At 41.4% G+C, this 23,231-nt stretch overlaps 1 protein-coding gene across 1 annotated transcript in view; it reads left to right on the top strand.

Moving 5' to 3' along the window:
• The window catches only part of plxna4 (plexin A4), a 172,893-nt gene that overhangs the window by 112,908 nt on the left and 36,754 nt on the right, over positions 1-23,231 (top strand). The window contains exons 6-12 of the mRNA XM_079455328.1: positions 6,915-7,038; positions 10,647-10,800; positions 12,827-12,926; positions 13,560-13,674; positions 20,107-20,307; positions 20,632-20,728; positions 22,216-22,406. Coding sequence (XP_079311454.1) covers positions 6,915-7,038; positions 10,647-10,800; positions 12,827-12,926; positions 13,560-13,674; positions 20,107-20,307; positions 20,632-20,728; positions 22,216-22,406 — 982 coding nt within the window. The remainder of the gene's footprint in view (positions 1-6,914; positions 7,039-10,646; positions 10,801-12,826; positions 12,927-13,559; positions 13,675-20,106; positions 20,308-20,631; positions 20,729-22,215; positions 22,407-23,231) is intronic.

Below are 23,231 nucleotides of genomic sequence, written 5' to 3'. Positions count from 1 at the left end.
AAGGGGTTCTTAATATAATATAACTGCCCTTTAATCTGCATGTTTACACCAACGGCATGCCCATAGCCATGGCATACACTACACCTGTGTTTCCCAGCCCTGGTTCTCGGGGCACACCTCCCAGAATGTTTGAAATGTCTCACCAACAAGCTGATGAGTTGAATCCGGTCCAATCTAAAAAATTGGGAAACACTACATATGCGTTGTGTCAACACCCCGGATGGAAGAGGCGTGGGGTGCAAAGTAACTCATTAGCATTTACGGAGACATACCGTAAATGTATAAATTAATTATTTATAGTAAAATTAAACATAAATAAAGTCATCACATACATTGACAAAGCCCATAAAATTGTACAAAAATTCCTCTAAAATTATCATAAAAAATCTTTAAGCAACATCACAAGCTGGGTCTCGCCAAAACTTTCCAACCCAAAAATGTGAGATTTACGAACTTTTGACAGCAAATGTTTGTTTACAGTAATGTACTGTAATAACAAAAAATATGAATGTTTGTCTCGCTAAATGTTATTTTCATTTAAAGCTCTAAAACACTCTAATGCTGTGGGGATAAATACGAATTATCCAAAGAACTCTGTGTTCACCGGAGAAGGTGTTCTGTGATTTAGTGGCGCCTCAAGTAAGGTACAAAAAGACAGATAGTCCCCTGTTTCTCATTTTTGTGGTTGTGCATATGGTTAGTGGCACAAACTCTTCCACACAGAAATGTGATGTGTTCACAGAATACAATCTTTTGTATAAATTGCTGTTTACCTACCTTTATTTTTTTTATAAACACAGGACCAGATCTGCTTGTTCTAGCGCTCACATTGGTCTAATTTGAGCTTTTCGCCACATCGATTTTTCCTCTGGACACAGAGACCCGTTGGACCTCTAATCATCTCTCAGGTAGCCGATGACCAGCTCATTTGCCCTTTGAGATTCTAACTATAGCTCGCACGCACTCCAGTTACTCTCTTTTCTTATGGAGTCTTATTGAGTGTGACCTCTTTTAAGCGGTTTGAATAACTTGGAAGACAAAGAGTCTAAATGTCCTCACTTCCACTCCGCCTTTGTCTTTTCTGTCGTCCTTTGAGGTCCATTGTATTCTCAGGTGTATTTCTCTTCAGCAGTAGTTGAGTTAACCCTTGCAGCTTTAAGGAATTATAGATCTCGGCTCAATCTAAAGACTCTGAGATGAAAACAGAGTTGTAAACGTTGCTTTAAGTTATATCGTGACAGCCAGAAGGCAGTCCAAGGAGACAGATCGGGTGTTAATACGTGCAATGTTTGATCAGATCTGTAGGGGAAGTGGTATCGGAGAATACAGACAACCTGGTTAATATAAGCAGGGTAAAATCGGTCTCCTGGCCCACGGAGAAACAGTTATTTCTGGGAGATGAGATGAAGGACCCGGTCTGCGATATTTTTGACAGCCAAGAAATTGCATGTGGGTTTGGAGGCGAGTTCTGCTGCATCACAGAAGTCTTGATGATTTTATGGCATTGAGATGAATTGGGTGTGTTGGGGTGACTTTGATAGGTAATGCATCTCTACAGATTTTTTTCTGATCACATAAAAGTTTCAGTATCTCACCGTGGGGTTTCTCTGGTGTTTCTCTGTTTACTCTTTAAAAACAATTCAAATTAAAAAGTTATTAGATTAAGGATTTTGATTGAAATGTAGACATCGCTACCAAGGTTAGTATAGTTTACTAAAACTGTAAAAACATTGGTGAATATATAAATATTGTTTAAAAATTTTAAATACAAATTGTTTTAAAAACTTAAGATAAACACAAATTAGAAATGTTGTCTCGGGAATAAAATGAATACATTTAAATGGAAATTATTCATAATTATTTATAATTAATTAGGAAATAAATGTATAAATTAATTATTTATAGAAAGTAAACTTAAACTAAAATAAAGTCATCACATAAATAATAAATCATAATTTGATAAATTGAAAAAAGCCCATAAGATTTTACTAAAATGAACATAAAAAATAAATAAAACCGAATTCAAAATAATAATAAAACTTCAATAACTATAACATCAAAACTATCTCCTAATATAAAACATTTTGGGGTTGAAGTACTATACTACTATTTCTTGATATATTCATGTCACACATTTCTCACACCATGATATATGTTATTTTACGTACCCTTGCTAGTAAATGATACATGTCAAAATACAAGTGCACATGCGCATGCATGTTTGTGTGTGTTTGTATGCCTGAGTGTGCTGGTGTCATTCCCGGGTGCTCCACACTAATTTTCCACTCAGCTAAAGGATTGCGGCTCAGTGGGGGGCAGTAGCCCCGAGGTCTCTCCGCCGGGAGTAATCGGGTCAGAGCCACTGGACTGCGTAATGACTCTCCACGACCCTCTGCCTTCATCTTCTTCCCCCCAATCCCCGCTGTCTTCTTCCTTCCCTCCTTCATGCCTTCTCTCCCATCCTTCTTCCCGCATAATGATGCTGACCGACCGGTTCTTTTTTCACAGGGGTCTCAGAGGGTCTGGCTCATAATGCTGGCTCTAAATTTAAACCTGCCATTTGTCAGCATGAATGCTCTTTTCATTCGTCCGCCTCTCTCTCTCTCTCTCTCTCTCTCTCTCTCTCTCTCACACCGTATTTTAAAATGCATTAAAGTATAAGGGTTAGGGTATCATGTAAGGGTAGCAAGCTTTATTTTTACTGCATTACATTTCTTACATAGTGGTTGTCTGATTGGCCGGTGGGTAACGGTTCAGCTCAATTTCCCACAGTTCTTCTTACCTCTCGAATGTGTGGACACGTAATGTCAGGATTAGTTATGCGATAGTTAGCCAAGCACGAGAAGACAGCGGGAAACCATCCCGAAGGGAGGCTCGATATCCATCAGGAGGAATCCGTATTTAAGTGCACGTTCAAATATGCAGTGACTCATCCATAAGTGATCGTACTTCACCATGACATGTAGAGCGTGAACTGTCTGAGATTCAAGTCTTCCTTCAGCGGTTAATTTAGTGGTAAAGCAGCACTCGGGCTCTGCCCTTTATGCTTTGTGGAAGTTCATATAGACATTTGGAATATAATTGGATGAGGAACAGCAGGCGTTTTTATTAAAAGTTTTTGAGTCCTTATCAAAATCATAAGAGCTCAAATGCTCTTGGTTTCTGGTTGTATTTAAATGTTAATTAATCGTGAATTTCATATTTCCAGACGCATATAAACTTGAATAAGTAATTCGTTGTGATGTGAATTTTTTTAAATGTCTGGCTCTATTAATATTTTGGACCCAATTTTTTCAACTGTTTCCACAAGCTGAGAAGATATAAATAAAAGGCAAAGCATTGTGCACATGATCATATGCGACTAGTTAAATCAAACCATTGGTCGTACATAAGCACGGAAGAACCTAGAACATAATGATGGCCTGTGTAATGCATACCACATAACATACACTGTACAAACACAGTAGTTGTTATTATTTTCTTTTTGTACTTTTTGGTAAAACAGTCATAACAAAATGGGTAAAACAGTCATAACATCAGTTTGTTCTGAAATGGGTTGTACTCTGTGGTTGTATAATGCACATTTTGGTTTCATTTGGTCATATATCCCATACAAATGAATCTTGTCAGAGTTGGGTTGGTGCTATTTTACAGCCAAACTCATTCTCTTAGCTAACATTAGCTAACAATTAAAAGTCCATAAATAATAATATTTGAAGAAAACACATTTATTAGCTGCTTTTGGCTTTTTTGTTAAACTAATCCATCATTTGTTTTTTGTTGTTGTTTTTTGTATATATGTGGGTTTGATGTAACAGGCAGAGCTGCAAGCCTAACACAAGTATTCCCCCAATTAAAACAAATTGCAGTTGTTATAAATAAATAAAACCAACCAGGATGTTTAATTTCATGCAGTAATGACATGTTTTCATGTATTTATTGATGTAATGGAAATTGGGTCGGTGTGTCAGTTTGGAGTGAATGGAGGGTCACGAGGGGACAGGAAGCAGGCGAGCAAAGCACAGAGCATGATGCCAGGGCGGGATGTCATTTAGCGTTTTATGCCCACTCCTGCAGCCCGTCCGTGTGATCGCTTTGATGCGATTTCATTTCCTCTTCATTATTCATCAAAGTTGTGCATTTCTCCATGTTCAGACATCATTTACATAACGAGGAAAACAAATTACCCCTTCGTCTCCTAATCGAGCAGTTTACTTAACTAATGATAAGGTATTAACACAAACCTCCCGCATGCTGACAGGTGCGCGCGGGATGACTTATCAAAGACATCACCAATTCGTCAGATGGAAAAGCATTTGAAGGAGGCAGGGTAAATCAGGGTAAATGCCTTCTCTTGTCTTGATTTTCTGGTCTAGGGGCAGAATCATGACAGACCCACGTGTTTTATGTGGAGAGAGACAGGACTTAATCAGGACTTAATATGCGTTCTCTCCTGTCTAGTCATTGGCCCCGCCCCTCTCGTTCCTAGTATTGCTTTCCACCTGTGTCTCATTCCCCACACCTGCCCATTGTTATCTCCTTTGTTAGTCTCCCTATAAAATGCCCTCATGTTTATTGTCTTGGGCTTGTTCGGTGTACTTGTTACCTTGTCCTAGAAGCGTTGTGCATTGTCCTAGTGCGCTCGTCCTGATAAATACTGTTAAGTATATTCTAGTCTATGTGAGCGTTCTGTTTACTCTTGGTATTTTGTAGTTAGGGTTCATGTCGAGTGTTTAGGTCTTATCAGTATATCGTGCTTTGTTATCATGTCCCCTGTTATTGTTTTGTTACCCCATCGTGGGTGTTTGTTTTATGTTTTATGTGTATACATTAAAATCCGTTAACCCCTTCACCGCTGCCTGCACTTGGGTTCTTCCTCCACATTCACCCTGTTTCACGACATATATACTGTATGTATAGCCTGCTGTATGTGTGTGTGTATGTGTGTGAGCCTTTTAATGGTCTGGTACATAAATACACACTCATAAAGCCTAATGAATTCACAACGTATTTCACTTCAGTAATGTGACATTTCCGAATGAAAGAACATTCTAAAGATAGGGGGATGGATTAAATGCATGTGGAATAAATTGGATTCAGGGAGGTTGTCTGTATATGACAGCTGGTTGGAGGGGAGGGTTACACAATTGGAGGGCTTGATGATGTCAGCTGGAGTTTTTGAAAAATTACTTTTTTTTCGATAAAGTAACAAAAAACAGACACTGAGAGGAATTGCTTAGAAATGTTCATCATGTCAGTAAATGGGCTACATTTTTGTTTAATGATGACTCAACATACATTTATTTTTATTATTGTTGTTGTTTATTAGTTGTTCTGAGATTTTACTACGAGCTTGTATTACACAAGCATGCCTATAAAAAGGCTTTATAGTAATTTCATTCCCGGATATATAACCCTTTAATAAACTGTAAACAAATATCCCTCATCCCACTCAAAAGCCACACTGGCCATTTAGCCACAACATGTCAAAACCCCTGTAATCTACTGAATGATATTGTAAACAGACAATATGCCCCCTATTGGTAATGGGCGGTAATGCATGCGTTTAAACAGTGCTCTGTGCCTCCAGATTTTCCTTCAGTTACGGGTGAGTTGCTAAGTGTGGTTTTCATGTGATGTTTTAGACAAGTGAATCTAACAGCACAATCTGCACCTCTCCTCTCAATCTGCATCTCGTCACATCATCCAGAGACACGCACAGGACAGTTTGTCTCTACCACAGCACTCCACATATGCCTGCTACTCACTCACGTCTTGTACCCGCTGTTTGTGACACATATATGCGCACGCGTGTGTTTGAACAAGTAGCACAGCACGCTTATTAAATCGGCCGGCAAGAGAGATTCAGAGCGATCGGAGCCACAAAGAAGGCCATTCTGATTAAAGGCGTCTTATAGCTGCTTAGCACAGCAGCGTATTGAAAACGGATGATTGTTGTTATTTAAATCTTTTTTCTTTCCTCTCTTTGAAACACCAGCAGATTATTCCCATTTTCCCATTCTGTTCGGCGAGTTCTCCGAATTAGGGTTCTCAACTTTTCAATTCATTCACTGGTTTTGTACTCAGTCACAACTGTCATTCGCTATAAACTTCTCTCACTCTCAGAAGGAATCAACTCCGTTCTGATTCATAATTGCATTAGACATTTAAAGAAAGCCAATCTGGATTAGTCACGGGAATGGCAGCCCGAAAAACTATTGACTATTTTACCCACTGCTATACTACAGATTGTATTTTCAATGGATAACTCAGAAGTGTTCTTTGGTGTTTGATTATTTCCAGACAAAGATTATGAGTAGTGCCTAAAACTCTCTGCAAGCTCTAAAACCTTTTCAAGTTTAAAGAAGTGGTGAATTGCAATCGCTAGTTTAAACGGTCGTAAACCTCAGGCTTGTATTCATAGCTGTAATGCGATGTGTCTGGATTAGATGTCGCCATATAAAAGCGGTCTTCTGCTGGGCTCTGTGACCCAGCGTTGTGAACGGATCACAGTAGATGGTGTTCAGATGTAAAGGGAGGGTCTCTGAGCTCTGATTCTGTACACCTGCAGAGCTCAGACCCTATGAATACACTTCATTAAGGACACAACACAAAGCTGGCTTGTCCTCTAACCCTTTCTGGCCAACCAACCGGTCTTTCTCTCTCTCTCCCCCCTTTATTGCTCTCTCGTGAAATATGAAACAGAAATATGATGCATGTATTTGGACTAGTAACCAAGCTTGTGTTCCATTTCCTTCATGCTGTGCCGGTCACAGATGGGAGATGGTTGGATGCATTTGTGCAGCTGTTTTTTGTTTCCATTTCTATCAAACGCTTTGTCTATCTTCGACTCTTTCACAGGCTGCTTTTCTCCTCGCTCGTGCTCATATGTTTTCTTTGTCTTTGTCTTTCAGGTGCACCAGAAAGGAGAAGTGCGAGCGGTCATCCGAGCCTCGGCGTTTCGCCTCTGATATAAAGCAGTGCGTGAGGTTGAGCGTTCATCCCAACAACATCTCCGTGTCCCAGTACAGTGTCTTGGTAAGATATAATCGTTCGCACCTAAATAAGCCAAGTACATACAAAACTAACGTTATATATCAGATTAATTTATTAGTATCTTATATATAGAGAAATATATTGCATTATAAAAATGACTTTGATCACACGCCATCAAATATTCCATTTGGAATACTGAAGAAATACTGAACCCCTTTAAGTGTTTTGGAGGATAAAGCCAAACGCTGGATATATTGACATTAGCCTGCGCTGATTCAGTTATGGAGCCTATTGCTGTTCTGCCTCCATCATTAATGTGATCATGCTCGTGTAAGTTCAGCCTTTATAGATCTGCCTGTTGCACTGATGCGTTTACGAAGACACGTCATGCAGCTCGACCGTAGCACACCATGACACACACGTGTTTTGTTACCACGAGATCAGATGTGCATATCACTGTGAACAGTAACGTTTACTAAGGGTTGTATTTGTGTCGACTGATTGCAACTAAATGCTGACTCTCACACTTGCCCATCCGTTGTGCACACTTGCTTTCGTGTGTGTGCGTGTGTGAGTTTAAAATCCATCAAAGCAGACCATGATTTCAGGCCTTATCCTCTTGTAATCCAGCACCTCCTCTGAGCCCTTATATCAGATAAACGTCTCCACTGGAGGAGCTGCTCTTTCAGCTGATTCAGGATCTGTATTCTGGGCCCAAAATCAAAACCACCACGACTAGGCAACACAATAGCTAATGAACTATTCTCATGTCAGCATAAAAACCAAGATCTGTGCTCACCAAGGAAATGGTTTCTGAGGGACCTAGATGTTTTTGATAAAAATTAAATCACTCATTATTTGTAACTGTACTGTATGTGGGCGCTGTGCTGTATATATTTCACTAAGAGCATGCGTGGATGGTATCTAGGCAATGAAGCAGCGTTTATCGTCATTGTCCCCATCGTTCCCATGTTATAAGGCATCTTTGAGAAAGGTGGAAGAGGAATATGACAAATGTCACAATAAATTGTGGGGAAAAGCATTTGAAAGTGTGCAATTTCCACACCATAAGTGTCACCTAAATGAAACTGTTATAATGTCGTCTTGTCTAAGAACTACATGAAGATACATTATCTTGACCAAAATGACTGATGGAAAGATGTTTAGTCTTGTTTTCTATCAAAAAAGATTGAATATTAAGTGAGTTTAGGCTTAAAACAGGCCAAATTATCTGCTTCTAGTTATTTTGCTTCTCATGTAAATCTTTTTGATGAAACTTTTTAGACATTTGTACTGGAAAACAAGACAAAAACGTTTTCTATCGGGAACAACCACGTAAATATTATAGAATTATATATTTTTTTTAAATAAGAAAGGTTATGAATGACCTGATTGACATCAGGTGACATCAAATACAGAGTTTAACCCAGCAAACTAAAAATATCTTCAGGAAAACGGCACGAGTGTACACAGAAACACACCAAAGTCTTCCACACTAGTTCCTGGACTTTTTTCATTATTGAATATTTGTTTGAGGAGAGGCACAAAGCTCTTTTATTCCATCAGCGATATAATCACATAAGACTGAAACAAGTTTCTCATCTTAAGAAACAGACTGTTACATGTTTGTGAATAATACATTTTCTCCATAAGCCTTGATGTGCTGTAACTCACAGTACGACCCTACTGACCCTACTATGAATAGATCTGTCTGAAACCGCTCTTGAACAAATAACTTCATGCATTTACCTCAGCAAATTATTTGAGATAATACACAGGCTCTGATGAATGGAGCACATTATACTCAAGTTGTCATGACATCCATCCTGACTGAATTTTCATATATAGGTGCTCTTAGAATTCATTTAAATGTAGATTGCAATTTTTTAAAAACAACGACAATAAATAGAGTCTCAGAGTGCCCTGGGTCTCCGGGGGTACGACGACAGCTCCGTTTACTCCTCCTCGCAAATCCCGCAGCATAATTAGAAACCCGCATCAGCATCCGAAGTCTGCGAGAGTATGCTGTCTCATCGCATTCTTCTGTTGAGGTAATCAGGTAGACCGTATTCCCCGTCGCACCCTGTGCCCCAAGAGGCCCTCTTTTTGTTTGTTTTGCGGGGTCCCTCTCGTCGCCGTGCCGGATGAGTTTCATATTCATCAAGTCCGTCCGTCGCTGCAGCAAATGTAATTGAAGAAATTCTCTCTGCATCCCGCTCTAAAAGGAAAAATAAATTAAATCCCAGAGTGGCGCCGCCGTCCACCTGTGCATCCTGAACCTTAATGGGAAAGCGGGATGTGGCGAGAGAGGGAGCGAGATGGGAGAAGAGTGTCTGCTACATGTCCCTGGCTTTTCATTAAACAGCAATCTAAAAACAGCCCCGGTCAGCCGTTCTGTTGAGTAAAGGCTGTTTCGGCCCGTATCACAAATGTAATGCTGGGAGCAGGCGGAGCAGAGATGCTCCATGCAAGGCTACTACTTCCCATTAGTGTGGATATTCCGATTTTATCCACTTCACCTCCCCTGATGCCCCTGCAGAGCGTTACTGAACGCTTTCGAGTCAACTTAACAGAGAGAGAGTCTCTTTTTTTAAACTGTCCCATCTTTCTTTCTTTCATGCAACTTTATTATTCCCTCCTGCAATATCTTTATTGAATTTTGTATTAAGATAGTGTCTAAAAATCTAATTTCTGTCATCATTCATTTACTCTCAGTGCAACACTGAAGAAGATATTTTGAGAAATGTCTCGGTGGTTTTGTTCATAGAATGGAAGTCAATAGGGGGCCGTGTTGTTTGTGGGCCCAACAATCTTCAAAATATCTTTTGTTATCTGCAGTGGAATGAAAGTCATACAGGTTTAACACAGGATGAGTAAATGATGAGATAATATTCATTTTGGGGTTTACTGTCTCCTTAAGTCTGTTCAGTTTCTTTAGTCTTTTCTCTTTCCATGTCACCCTTCATACCACATGCGCCTCGGAGCCGGACTCGAGATTTTCAGAGCCGGAGGGTATTGTGGGTAACAGAGATGGAGAGGACACACAGCGAGAAAGAGAGAGCAGCAGCTCTCCAGATGAGAGTCATAAAGAAGAAAGGGAATAAAAACTCTCACCCCATAGCCCTCTCTCGCTCTCTCTCTCTCAACTCCCTCTTTGCCGCTCGATTTTCCAGCCTCTTGTGTTCAGTGAAACACATTAGAGTCAGTGCGGGCTGACTGATAGCTGAGAGAAGTCTCTTGATGTATCTGGACATTCTCCTTCAAGAAATTTAGGAGATATGTGACCGCCGGTTCAATGGCCTGATTTCGCCGCGCAGCTGGGATATTTATGGAATGGCTGCACGTGTATGTTTTCTGAGATGTCTTGATGTCTGCAGTCGCGTTAAGATTTCACTTGTGTGAAATGTGCAGACTTCCTTCTCTTTCTCAAATCGCAGATGTAAGAAAATATGTACATTACAGCAGTTTTAGGACCGGCAGCACTGCTGAAACAAGTTTATTTGTTTATCACTGTGAGTTCAGTTTCAGATTTGACGTGCAGTCACACTATTAATGTAATAGTTGGTGGATCATTTAAAAATACACAAATGTCCTGTCCTTTATTGCTTTTTCTCATTTCAATTTTGTATTGTTCTCTTTCTCCCTAACAGCTCGTCCTGGAGGCCCATAATGTGCCAGAACTTTCTGCGGGGGTCAACTGCACCTTTGAGGACCTGGCGGAGATGGACGGTCTGGTCGAGGGCAATCGCATCACCTGCAGCTCTCCTGCAGAAAAGGAAGTTCCACGCATTGTCATAGACCAAGGTATGAAGTCACACTGACACCTATATACTGGTAACACACTGTTTTAGCAAATTTTTTATGTCGGGGACTGAAGCTAAGGCTGAGAATAAGACAGGTTTTTAATTAGAATTGCTGGATAGTTGGATTTTCTTCCTCCTCTAGAGAACCTGCAGTTGACTTTTGCCGCAGGACTTGTTTTGTAATTGAGTGAATAAAGGTTGTCAAGAGGGAGACAGGTTGGCATTCTGTCTCCTGCTCTCTCTCTCTCACGCTTCCATTGGCAGAGAGATTTGAGAGGTTTTTCGAGTAAAGTGATCGGATTGGATCTCCAGAACCGATGACGCTCTTCACTCCATCTGCTCGGGCTGAAAATGGTTTTGACAACATTCACTCCAGCCGATAAGAGAGAGAAAGGATTGTTCAAGAGAGAACGCTTTATCGTCGTCTTTCGCTTCCTTTCTTATTTTGTGCGTGCCGTTTAGCGATTCTGTTCGCCTTCGTTCTCCAGCCGACATGGTCGGTTAGCCCGGCGTAATTAAAATGAGCACACATCTGGCCAGCTGTCTGGAGGCTGGTAATTTTTCATAATACGAAAATATCTCAACGATAATGAAGATGCGCAGTTGCGCTGAAATGGGGGAATACTCGTCTGGACTTTCTTCGTAGACTGCAAAACACAAAAAATACGGGTTCGTTCTGAACGTCTACTATCGAAAGCACCTTCAATTTAATTCGGTAAGCGACCGCTATGCGGCAAAACAGTGTATTTTCGGGGCCGCCGAAGACGTGGGTAGATTTACTGCGAGGTGTGTGAATAATGATGCATGTAAAGACGTCTCAGTGGAGATGTGACGCTAGTCAGGCCACCATGAAATTACAGGTCGGCTCGGTCTGCAGGGGCCCGGCGCTCTGAAATGGCCCAGCACAAATACACACACACACTCCTCCACTACTAGATATGTACACTATTACACACCCGAGGGCACACACACTCCTAGATATACGTACACCATCTAATAGAGAGTGTGAGCCTGGGGCTTGAGTTAGTATTTGGAGCATTACTTTAACCCCTCATAGTGGGGTGCATCATTAAAAACAATAAAGTGGATTAACGTTTGTGTATTTGTGAATCACACAGGGAAGGGAAAGATTAAGAGAAAGAAGGTCATTTATAAGCTGGCTCGTGTTCGTAGCGTCATGGTAACCGCGTATGTCCTGAGTGACTCATTAAAGGCGGACGCACACTGCAGATGGTGGCAGGGGGCCTACACACACACACACACACACACACACTCCTGAGATAGCAGCCATCAAGGTAACATTTAGGTGAGCTAATTAGGACAGATTCAATGTCAGGCACACTTTATAGTGATTGATGAATGATTCGCTCTTTGTTGAAGAAACAGCACGCGTCAGGGAAGGGGAGCAAACAGAGAACTATGTGAGAAAAGGAGAGACCTAGAGAGAGAGAGAGAGAGAGAGAGAGAAAGTATGATTTTCCTTTGAGAGGAGAGATGTCATGTCCGTCTTGTTGAATTAAACATGAGCTTCTTCATTAGCTCAGACAAAAGTATGCTGAAGATGGGCACTTTTGTTCCACGTTTCCATTAACTCATACAGGTTCTTTCTTCAGTTTTCTCCCCCGTCCTAGAAGCGAAAGTTATTTTTGGAATTTGTCTCTGCTTATTACATTTTTTATCTAAAACACTTTGAATAAAACTCAGTCACGATGCTGATGTCATCTGCGTATGTTATGAGCACTAAGTTGAAATGTGTTTGAACCCGATTGTGTACTTAAACATTTCTTGTGCTGCGTTTGACAAAAGTTTAACATCAGCTGGGTAACTATCTGCAACCAGTCACAGGCTGTATTGTTTCTTTCACCTCAGCAAATTGAAACGCCTTTGTCTCAGCGATGGAAAGCAACGATAAGAGACTCTTGAAATAGCATTGTTTATATGGAAATAGCTTTGACTTTATCTCCATTATACAATCTCTGGACAATCCAGTAACAATTTGCATCACTTACACCCTCCGCCCGTCTTAGGTGACCATCAAATCGTGCAGCTCTACCTCAAGTCAAAGGAGACGGGGCTAGCTTTCGCCAACACTAGCTTCGTCTTCTACAACTGCAGTGTCCACAAGTCGTGAGTACCTTTTTGTTTGTTTAAAGGGAGAGTTTACCCAAAAATGTAAATGTTATCATTATTTACTCATCTTCCATCATTTGTTTTATAGCATCTGAATCCCTGTTAATGATATTGTGTAACATTAAATGGACAGTTCACACAGGAATAAAAATTCTGTCATCATTTACTCACACTCAAGTTGTTACAAATCTGTATACATTTCTTTGTTCTGATAATCACAGGAAACTATTTGGAAGAATGTTTGTAACTAAACAGTTCTTGACCACCATTGACTACTATAGTAAGAAATGGCAATGGTAGTCAAAAGTGCCCAAGAACGGTTTGCTTTCCTACATTCTTCAAAATATCGTCTTTTGTGTTCGACAAAAGAAATGTATGAAGTAACTTTTCATACTAGGGTAGTCAATAATGGCAGAGAACTGTTTGGTTACAATTATTCTTACAAATATCTGTCATTTGGATCAAATCGAGTGTGAGTAAATAAAGAGCGGATTTTCATTATTGGTTTAAAGCATTTTGGCCGTCAACTCTCACCAAAACCATTCCCTCTCAACCTTAGTGGAACATTCCCACCTGTTTTAAGCAGGAGTCAAGCAAACTACATTAATCAGCACCCGTTTCCTCTCTCAGGTGTCTGTCCTGTGTCGGAAGCCCCTACCAGTGCCACTGGTGCAAATACCGGCACACCTGCACCCACGACCCCAGCAGCTGCTCTTTCCAGGAAGGTCGGGTCAAACAGCCAGAGGTGAGTCGCTCCTGATTGGTCACACACTCCAGGATTCGTAATTGGCCTACATCAGTCTCAATTGGACATAATTGAGTTGAATGGTGCAGAGGTGCGGTTCGGGTCACTTCCCCTATATGTGGCGTCATTTGCTTTCTGCACATCTGATTGCTCTGAATCAGATCTAATTTTCATAAAACACTAATATTTCTGTCTGGATTCCCACCAACATTTTATTAGGTGTAAATGATCATTAATATTGGCGCTACACGCACGCCTTGAGGCCACCACAGGCCTGTTAGAGTTATTAAAAGCTGTGTAATGAGCTTTCTTTTATGGAGCCGAACCCATACAAACTCTTAGAGAGATGATGGAATGGGTTGAATCATTGAAGTTGTATCACTCACTAACCCGCCCTTTAATCTTCCCCCCGAGGGTCTGTGACGTGGCTTTTACGTCACATGTTTGAAGAGAATTTGGCAGCTAGCGTGCATATATGATGTGCTTAGCTATGAAAGAGTAATGAATTACGAGGACACCTGTCTCCCAAGGCGACGTGTTTTAGCCACACAAATGCGTAGCCTCATCGTTTAGCATTCATTAACATCTCTTATCACAGTGTTTCTGGGGCCGCCACCATTTGGCGTTTCAATTATCAAATGGCTCTGCAGTCAATATTGACCGGGTTAATATTAGGATTCCCTATTGTGTGCCCACCGACTTGCGCGCAAAGCCGCAACCGAATATTAGCACACGTTAATGACATTTCCACTGGATGTTTTTGTTTGATTTTTTGTTTTAAGGCAGATGTTTTGTCCGGTTAACGAGTTTCATTTGGATTTCATTAACCCGCCGTAACCGGAGGTCTCGCATTCGTTTCCCAACGCGGCTCGGCTTTGAATTAATGACTGTGGATGTTTACCTTGCAAATCCACAGAGCAGACTCCGACGAGTCAACTTCGCACAGAGAAATGAGATGACCTTTAGCGCTGACCTTCCACAGATGATTTTTTGTGTTTTATACCAATTAAGGGATTGCTGAGGGTGATCTGAATAATCCGGGCTGGTTGGGGAAGTGAGAAGCCCCCCTGCAGTCAGAGCCCCGTTTCATTATGCACTTTAGCGTTTGAGGCCACCGTTGAAGAGTCCGTGGACACCAAGCAAAGCGTGACACGGCATCAGACTGTCGTCTTTGCCAAGATTGAACAACAGCGCATCTGCCATTCACAGTCTCTCACATTTAAATATCTGACGGGCCCTCCTGAGCTGTCTGTTTTGTTATTTCACCATCTTTTAATATGTGACACATTTGTTAAACAACGACAACATAGGAATTATGCATGATGCCAAAATAGAAGTTGTTTTATTCATTTCTCAGTTGGTTCGCTTGGTCATTTAGATCAGAATGTGTTGTTTTTCACCATAAAATACAATATGCATGTTTTGTCCGGTTATTTAGACCAGTGTTTTCCAACCATTTACAATTTGTTTTGACCCAAACCGCCCCCTCAGTAAAGCTCAAGTATGTTTTCATCAACACCAAAGTGCATCTTTTAAAATATTATACTAGATAACAGTATCTATGAATGTAATTAAATATGAATAGCATTATGGGTAATGTGATTAAAATACTTATAAATTCCAATTAAAAAGTGTATACTGTGGATAGATAAACAGATTCGAAAAGGTTCCGACCTCTTTCTTTCTTTAGACAATATATATATATATTCACATATGTTCTGCACTTATATAAATATGTTATTCTCACGACTTTTTGTTTTCTTTCCATAAAAGGTACCCAAATGTGTTAATCCGCTAATTACTAAAAGAAAATCACAGAATTAAGTGTCATTAATCTTTTGACAGCCCTAATGCTTTACATTTAATAAACCTTAATAAAGCAGATCCCACTCAAAGACCCCTGGGGACATGTAACGCTTGGTGGTGAACCAGTGATATAGATGATATGTGTTTTTATTTATTTCTGGCTAGTGTGCATGCTAATGCTAGTGGTAAATCCTGACAGTGTCTGGCTGTGTCTGTGTTTCATATCTCACTCATGGCCTCTGGCGCAACGCTGCACGACTAATCGGCCTGACCCAGACGTTCACAACACTTTAGTGAAAAACCTCTGCTTTGGCTGGGCTTTCACGGCTTCGTAGGGAATCCAAAGTACATTTTACAGTGTGTTAAAAGCGAGTTATGCTTAATCTGTGAAGTGAATGATAGTACAGGACAGTGAGCAGATCAATTAGGTCCAACAGAATTTTCCAATTGATCTTTTGAAGAGAAGGTTTAAACTCATATGCTTACAATTTATATTGTAGACGAATTTAAATGGTTTTGTTAAATGTTAAATATTACAACTAATGATGATTGCATTAACACTTAGTGTAGATTCACAAAAATGCTTTTCTAGAAGCATCTGCTAAGAAGCATTACATTGGGGATCCATCAGAATTTTTTTGAAAACAAGGAACGATTCAGTGTGACCAAACATTTAGTATTTATGCCTGGTATTAAGATGGGTTTTGGTCGATCGGATCACAAGTGTCGAAAGAGGCACATTTCAACACAATGGAATGGTAAGAAAACATTCTGCTTGGTACGTTTTTCGTCTTTAAAACAAACCTTTGGATCTTTAGCTGGCATCGTTGAAATCCTGTCTGGCAAGCAAGCTTTTCATAATGTTTACGCATGAGGTCCGTATGCAGAGAGAAGGCGGTCTCTTGCGACTATTCAACAAACGCTACAAAAACAAAAGTCAAAACTAAAGTTGAAGCTGATGTCTAACTAAAGCAGCGCGTGAGACACAGCGACGCTACTCTCCTCTCCTATTGTCAGGCAACACTCTAAAAACAATAAAAATCACATTATATTTCCACCTAGTGGTCCAACCTTAAATGCATTACAACCAAATTTATAATAATTACATTTTATTTGCTGGGAGAGGGCTGAAAATGGTTCTTTTGGTCACAAAGGTTGCCGACCCCTGGACTGAACAAACTAGGGCTGTCAAACGATTAATCACGATTAATCGCATCCAGTGTTTACATAATATAGGTCTGTATCCTTATATTATTTTATTTATAAACACATACACATAGATGAATACTTATTTACATTTTCATGCATTTATTTATATTAGCCAATTATTCAACTTGTATATGAATGTTTATTGATTTTTATATTATATATTTTCTTAAATATATGCATGTATGTGGATGTTTTTTGAAATTCAAAATAAATAAGCATTGTGCACAGACATATATTATGTAAACACCAACCTTTATTTTGAATGCGATTAATCCCGATTAATCGTTTGACAGTCCTAGTACCAACACTTGACTCTAATGGAACTCCTAAATGGAAAGAATATTGAAGTACAGAGAAAAAGTAGACATGCATGAGAGGCAAGCAAGCACCAGAGAAGAAGGAGGTGTGGGAAAAAGGAATTAATCGATCCGCTGAACTCTCCACCTTCTTATTAAGATGTTAATTGACAGACACAACCGGCAGCTTTGCTCAGTCAAGCTGCATATTGTGAGTAGGTGGATTTGGATCTGAGATCAGAACCGCACCACAACCTCTCTTCCTTCCTCAAGGCCCTCAGGGAGAAACTCTGAGGTAAAAATCATTTAGAACAGGATTGGAGGACGAGAGCTCGAGAAAGAAAAGACCAGCACGGGGGGGAACGAGAGAAAACAAACAGAGAAGAAAAGGAAAAGAAGCAGCTGAGGTGAGAGAGCATGTGGAGCCGAAAGGGAGGCGGGAGCGTATTTGCCCGTGGCGGTGGGAAGGCACGCTAAAGCGAGAAGGGTTGCAGGGAAGCCTCAGGATTCATCCAGCAAACACGGCACGAGCTGTAGAGAGAATTAGCCGTTTCATCTTCCACCCGACTGAACGCCACCAATGCGCACACATACTCAAACAGCTCTAATTATGGATCTATCACTCCCTGCCAGCTCGCTACCCTCTGTTCTCTGTGCCAGGGCGTTCTAGTGCTGTGTCAATGACTATCTTTGTCTCGCTCACACTGCTCTTCAATCTATTCCCCACCTACAGTATCTCTTTCTTCAGAGCCTAATTATATCAGCCCTGAGACGGTTGAGATTCAGCTGCAGTCAGTTGAATGAAATTTCTCCCAAGTAGTAAACAATCGGGAGCCAATTGCTGTCTGTGTCGCTCCACGTTCCGCTTTTGACAACGCATCATTACGCCTCACCCTCGAGCATCTCTTGCCCAAACCAAGACTGTAAACAGTGTCCCTTTTATCTGTAAAACGTCTGTTTTTAATAATAATTTCCCTTTTTTAATCAAACCCCGCTTTGTTTTGGCCTCAAATGAGCCGCCTCGGGCGTTTCTTGTCAGATTTGACGTGCGTCACGGGACGAGCACGGAAACCGCAGCGTCGAGTCAATCGTCTGGCGAATGCGTTTCGCATAACTGTCTCTGTATTATAGTCCAGTTCTCTTCCAGTAAGACGCGGCAGCCCGAGGCAAAAGGAATCTTGCTTTTACTGGGCTGAATGGACACTGGTTGTGTTTCTAAACCTCACGACAGGAAATGCATGCCAAAGTGTGGCCGCTTTTATCTCTTTGATCTGTTCCGAAAAAAGATTGTGTATGGTACGCAACATATAATTCGCCACAATGCAATGTATGAGGTTGGGTGGTTGGGGAAGGAAAGACAATGATGTGTAGGAGTATAAATGTGTTTCATTTTCTTAAAAGAATTGTTCTGACTTTCTATAAAAAGCTCACTTACATTTTTTCATTACACCAATTTAATATTCGATTATTAAATGTGGTGGACGTCATTTTTCCTTTTCTCTCTCTCTCTCTCTCTCTCTCTCTCCTCTCTTTGTGTCTGTCTCTGTCCTTCCCTCCTCATCCTCCTTGTAAAGACTTAATAACCTGGCCTGACAAAACCGACTCTAGCAGAACAGCGTCTCTGAAGACTCCATATTACAGCCTTCCAGCCTTAATTTATACTGTTGTTATGCTTGAAGTCAATCACCCTCCACATAAAGCTGCCAGCAGAGCCCTACTCATCCGTCAGTAAGGGGGGTCTGTCCAGACACCTTCCCCAAAGCAGGCCGGGTAGCCCGGAGAGATGCGAGAGCTCCCTGCGTGGATGCCATTAGATATTAGTGTTGTAGTGGATGATTTTTCCTTGTCATGTCTTATTTACGACTCAGACCTCTGCCAATAAACATGTGCACATTATATCAGGATAAAAGAGAGATAAATCCTCGGGTGAGGTTTGGGGAAGGATACACAATGAGCTTTTAGGACCTTGAGACATGTGTGGGGCCAAAGAGCTCTTAAGAAGAATCAGTGGCTCTGGGTGGGATTTAGAGACCCAGGAATGGGCTCAAAGTTGGGTGTCCTCAGCAACACGGTTGAAGCTTTCACACTCCGATCAGCGCTGACAGTGTGTTTTATTTACTAATATCAGAAGCCTGTGTGGTTGGAGATATGAGGGAAAGGAGTCGTATAGCGTCACCGTGCATGCGAGGTTGCATGCTGATTTGCGGACAAAAAATGCTTGCTGTAAATATCAAAATTGAGAGTTGTGCCTGCTCTTTCTTTTATAGACCCACCTTATGCAAAATATTACCTGACTGCAGTCTGACTGCAGCGCACCTTTGAATTCACACTCAGTATTCACACTCAGTATTCAATCTGCATTTCGGAACTGCTTTGGTCCAGAAAGCACCTCGGTTTATATTCATCTTACAAACGACGCCTGAGCACTTTAAATACACAGAACTGCATAAATACCACTTTGCAGCACCTCAGTGGGTTCTACCTCGGTATATGACAGACAGCGTTACATCACTATTAAAGAGATCAGTTAGTCAGGCGCGTAAGACTTCTCTTGCTAAAGACTTCTCTAACCAATCTTTCTTTCTGTGTTCCTGAAATTACATCTTTTTGTCAGTTTGAATTAACGCAAGTCACTTTCCTTTTGTAGAAAGCCTCAAATTATCTTTAATAGCTTTTTTAAAGCGTGCCCCGGAGCAATCCTGCTATGCTAATGAGATTGAGACCATCATTATTGGTCCATCTCTTGAGCCTACGGAGAAGTCAGGACAGATTTTGATGTTGGCCCACGCCCATTTGATCCCATTTGAAGCCATTGAGGTTTTAATCTAGAGCTCAGATCAAGCTTAAACGGAGAAACGCTCCGAAAAAAAGAGATTAGCACATAATACAAGAACGTTGGGTTTAGAGTCACTGAAGCAAATCGAAACTTGTAATTGTATATTTTTATGCAGTGAGAAGCTTAAAGTCTAGCGGTGAGGTTGCAAACTTCAAACAACAGCTCGCTCCACCTCTCCATGCACTACACAGGATTTATATGTTAACCCATTATGGGTTTACAAGAATGTTTTATGTTGTACCTTCATGTTTTAGGCTTACGCTTCTGTCTCTTTTTTACATGTAGGAATGTCCTCAGCTGCTGCCTGCAGATCATATCCTTGTACCTGTCAACGTGGTGAAACCCATCACCCTACGGGCCAAGAATCTGCCCCAGCCACAATCAGGCCAGCGCGGGTACGAGTGCGTGCTCACCATACAGGGCGTCGAGCAGAGAGTCCCCGCCCTCCGCTTCAACAGCTCCAGCGTGCAATGCCAGAATACATCGGTAAGTGTTGGTGTGTGTGGGACTGAGCGCATAATTGTAGACACAAGGGGACTTGATTTGAAGCAACAAAAAGTTGTCGATGTGATAAAAGCGAGAGATTGTTTAGAGAACGACTTATTTTGGTCGCAAGTGCGTTCTGTTGTGAATATGAAGTATGTGTGGTTGTCCCAGAAGTGCGGGGACTGCGAATCTCTTTCTGTGCTGTGATGACTTACCCGAGGATGAACCTGCCATGAATGATAAAAGTGCTCTTCTTGTTGAACACAACTGGTAAATGTGCCCCTCTCTCTCTCTCTCTCTCTCTCTCTGTTCCCATGGCTACAGTACTCGTATGATGGGATGGAGATGAGTAGCCTCCCTGTGGATCTGACAGTCATCTGGAACGGAGACTTCAGCATTGACAACCCGGCCCAAAACAAAGGTAAGACCTCTGAAACGACAGCTCTGCTGCTACCCCTGCATTCGGTGTCCATGGCAACAGACCAGCAGCATCCTTCCCTTGACACGCTTGGAGGAGTTTACAGCACCAAGCGACCTTTCTGCTTCACATTTTGTCCCGTGTCTCACCTCTTTTTTTCTTACGTTACTTCCATTTAACTTGTTACACAATTGCTCTTTTCCAAAACCTAGTGTGCTGCCTACATAGGCAGCGTTTTAAAACATCACCAGGGATCTTTGTTTTATTATATTTGCTATGGTTTATTTTACTCGAAAAATTCTTTCTATGCCACCTGGACTTTCAAATTCCAAATAAATCACTTTTGAGGTTTCGGGATGGTTAGGAGACTCCTGTAGGCCGCCCACTATGTTTAGAAACACGCTCCATGTCTCATGTTGTCACCTCTCGTCTTCTCTCTGTGTTTGTCTTTAGACTAGACGACAGGTTAGAGGTGTGCTGTCACAATTAGATCCGGTCTTTTTTCCTGTTCGGGTGAGCCCGTATGTTTGCCCACCTGTTAGACAGCGAGTCAGTACAACGTGCGTTGTAAGGCATCTGTTCTTTAGCCAACAGGCGCACGCGGTAAAGAAAGAGCGACAGATAGAGAGAGAGAAAGAGACTGATGCATTGCCTTCCAAAGCAGACATAATGAATAGAGACTCGACCCAATATAAGCCGAAATCAATCTAAATCCTTGGCTGTAAATTCCAGGGCTTCCATTTCGAAAATATGTTAGTCTAAATTTGTGTCTTGGGTGTTCACACGCGCAGAAAATCTAGTGAGGTTTATGCTTGGCGCAAGAAAAATGTATATTTGCCTGTTGGGTAAGACAAATTAGCTGTCTGAAAACAAGTCTTTTTACCTCAAATCAAGTACATTTATTTTGTAACAAGAAAAACGTATTAGACCAGGCATTATGAATACATACGCATTGCTATGAAATGAGATTAAAGTTAAACACGCCCCACTTCAAGTCACAAGAAGTCGTTCTTTATATTGGCTGAATGGGTGTGATCGTGAGTGTGTTATTAAAGCAGCGTCTACGCGTCTGTGTGAAGGTTAAGCTAATTTAATAGAGGAGTATGTGAGATTCCTCCACTGCCACCCACCGAGGGAAAGCCACTGAGAGGGCATCAGCTGATGGACAGATCAACTGCAATTAAAAATGACTGTGGTCATGAAACCTAATATTGCAGAGGAGAGGAACGGTCAGTTGAGAGAGAAAGAGAGGGAGGGGTGAGCAAGACCTGCATGTTATTCTAACACAGTTTGGAAACACTTCGCTCCATTTCTGCAAATAAGTGTATATAAACCAATTAACCAACCAATGACGAATGATCCTGCTTCACTCAGGAACTAAAATAGGTTGCAGACATGGTTTCACGTTGACCTTAGCCAACCTTGTACGACTATCAGTTTGTCTTTGACCGATGGGTCCAACCTGACCTTTGCCCTCTCTGCATCCCCAGTGCACCTATACAAGTGTGATGCTCGGCGGGAGAGCTGCGGCCTGTGTCTGAAGGCGGACCCTCTGTTCGGCTGCGTGTGGTGTAAGGGAGAGAATCGCTGCTCTCTGAAACAGCACTGTCCTCACCCCCAGAGCATGTGGCTAGAGCACAATGGCATCAATAGCAAGTGCACAAACCCCAAAATCACAAAGGTAAACCTGCGCACCCTCACACACCATAATATACTGCATGACAACCGCAGTGAGACATTTTCTATTGTGCGTTTCGGTATAAAAAGTATTTAAATGAGATTAGTAGATTTGCATGTGGTCTCACACTCAATACAATATATACAGCCCACTGCACTATAAGGGCCGACTTCAACAAACAGTGATTATATACGGAAGTCATTATGAGATATATAATGGAATGATGACCTTTTGGGCATGATACTGAAGGTGAAAGATGATAGTGAGGAAACGTGCATCACCAACAGCATTTGTGGATCAAAATGATTGATGAGCATATAGGAGAGAGGGAACGCTACCTGTGCTTTGATTGACAGCATACACGCCAGAAGCGTATTAATCAAATGGAAACCTATTGGCAAGAGAAATCGCTGAGGTGTGGATGGGCGAATGCTTACTGGTCCAGGTCAAAACCGCCCAGCCCCGATGGTCCTCCTGTCACCTTCTTGGACATTTTTCAACCATTGTTTCAACGTGACCTGAGGTTACACATCCGACGAGAAGTTGTGTATCCTACTGTATAACTACGTCATATTTGGACCTTTGTTATAGGGCGCTATGCCAAACAGAATTGTGGGTAATGTGAGAAAAGTATATTTAGTTTTAATTGAACCTCCCGAGCAGAGCTGTCCTCACTCTTCGCGCTCTCTCTCTCTGATTATCACTCTCGGTCTTTGAATTGATCGGCCCACAGGTCGTAATGTATTCTAATGCACTCGATTACCGTGACATCGCAGACGGGGAATCTCTCGCTGACGTTGAAGTGGATGGTGATTAAGTGTTTTTTCT

Source organism: Barbatula barbatula, assembly GCF_947034865.1.
Source record: "Barbatula barbatula genome assembly, chromosome: 4".
NCBI lineage: Eukaryota > Metazoa > Chordata > Actinopteri > Cypriniformes > Nemacheilidae > Barbatula > Barbatula barbatula.
The sequence above is the reverse complement of the archived record's forward strand: the minus strand, read 5'-3'. Positions and strand labels throughout refer to the sequence as shown.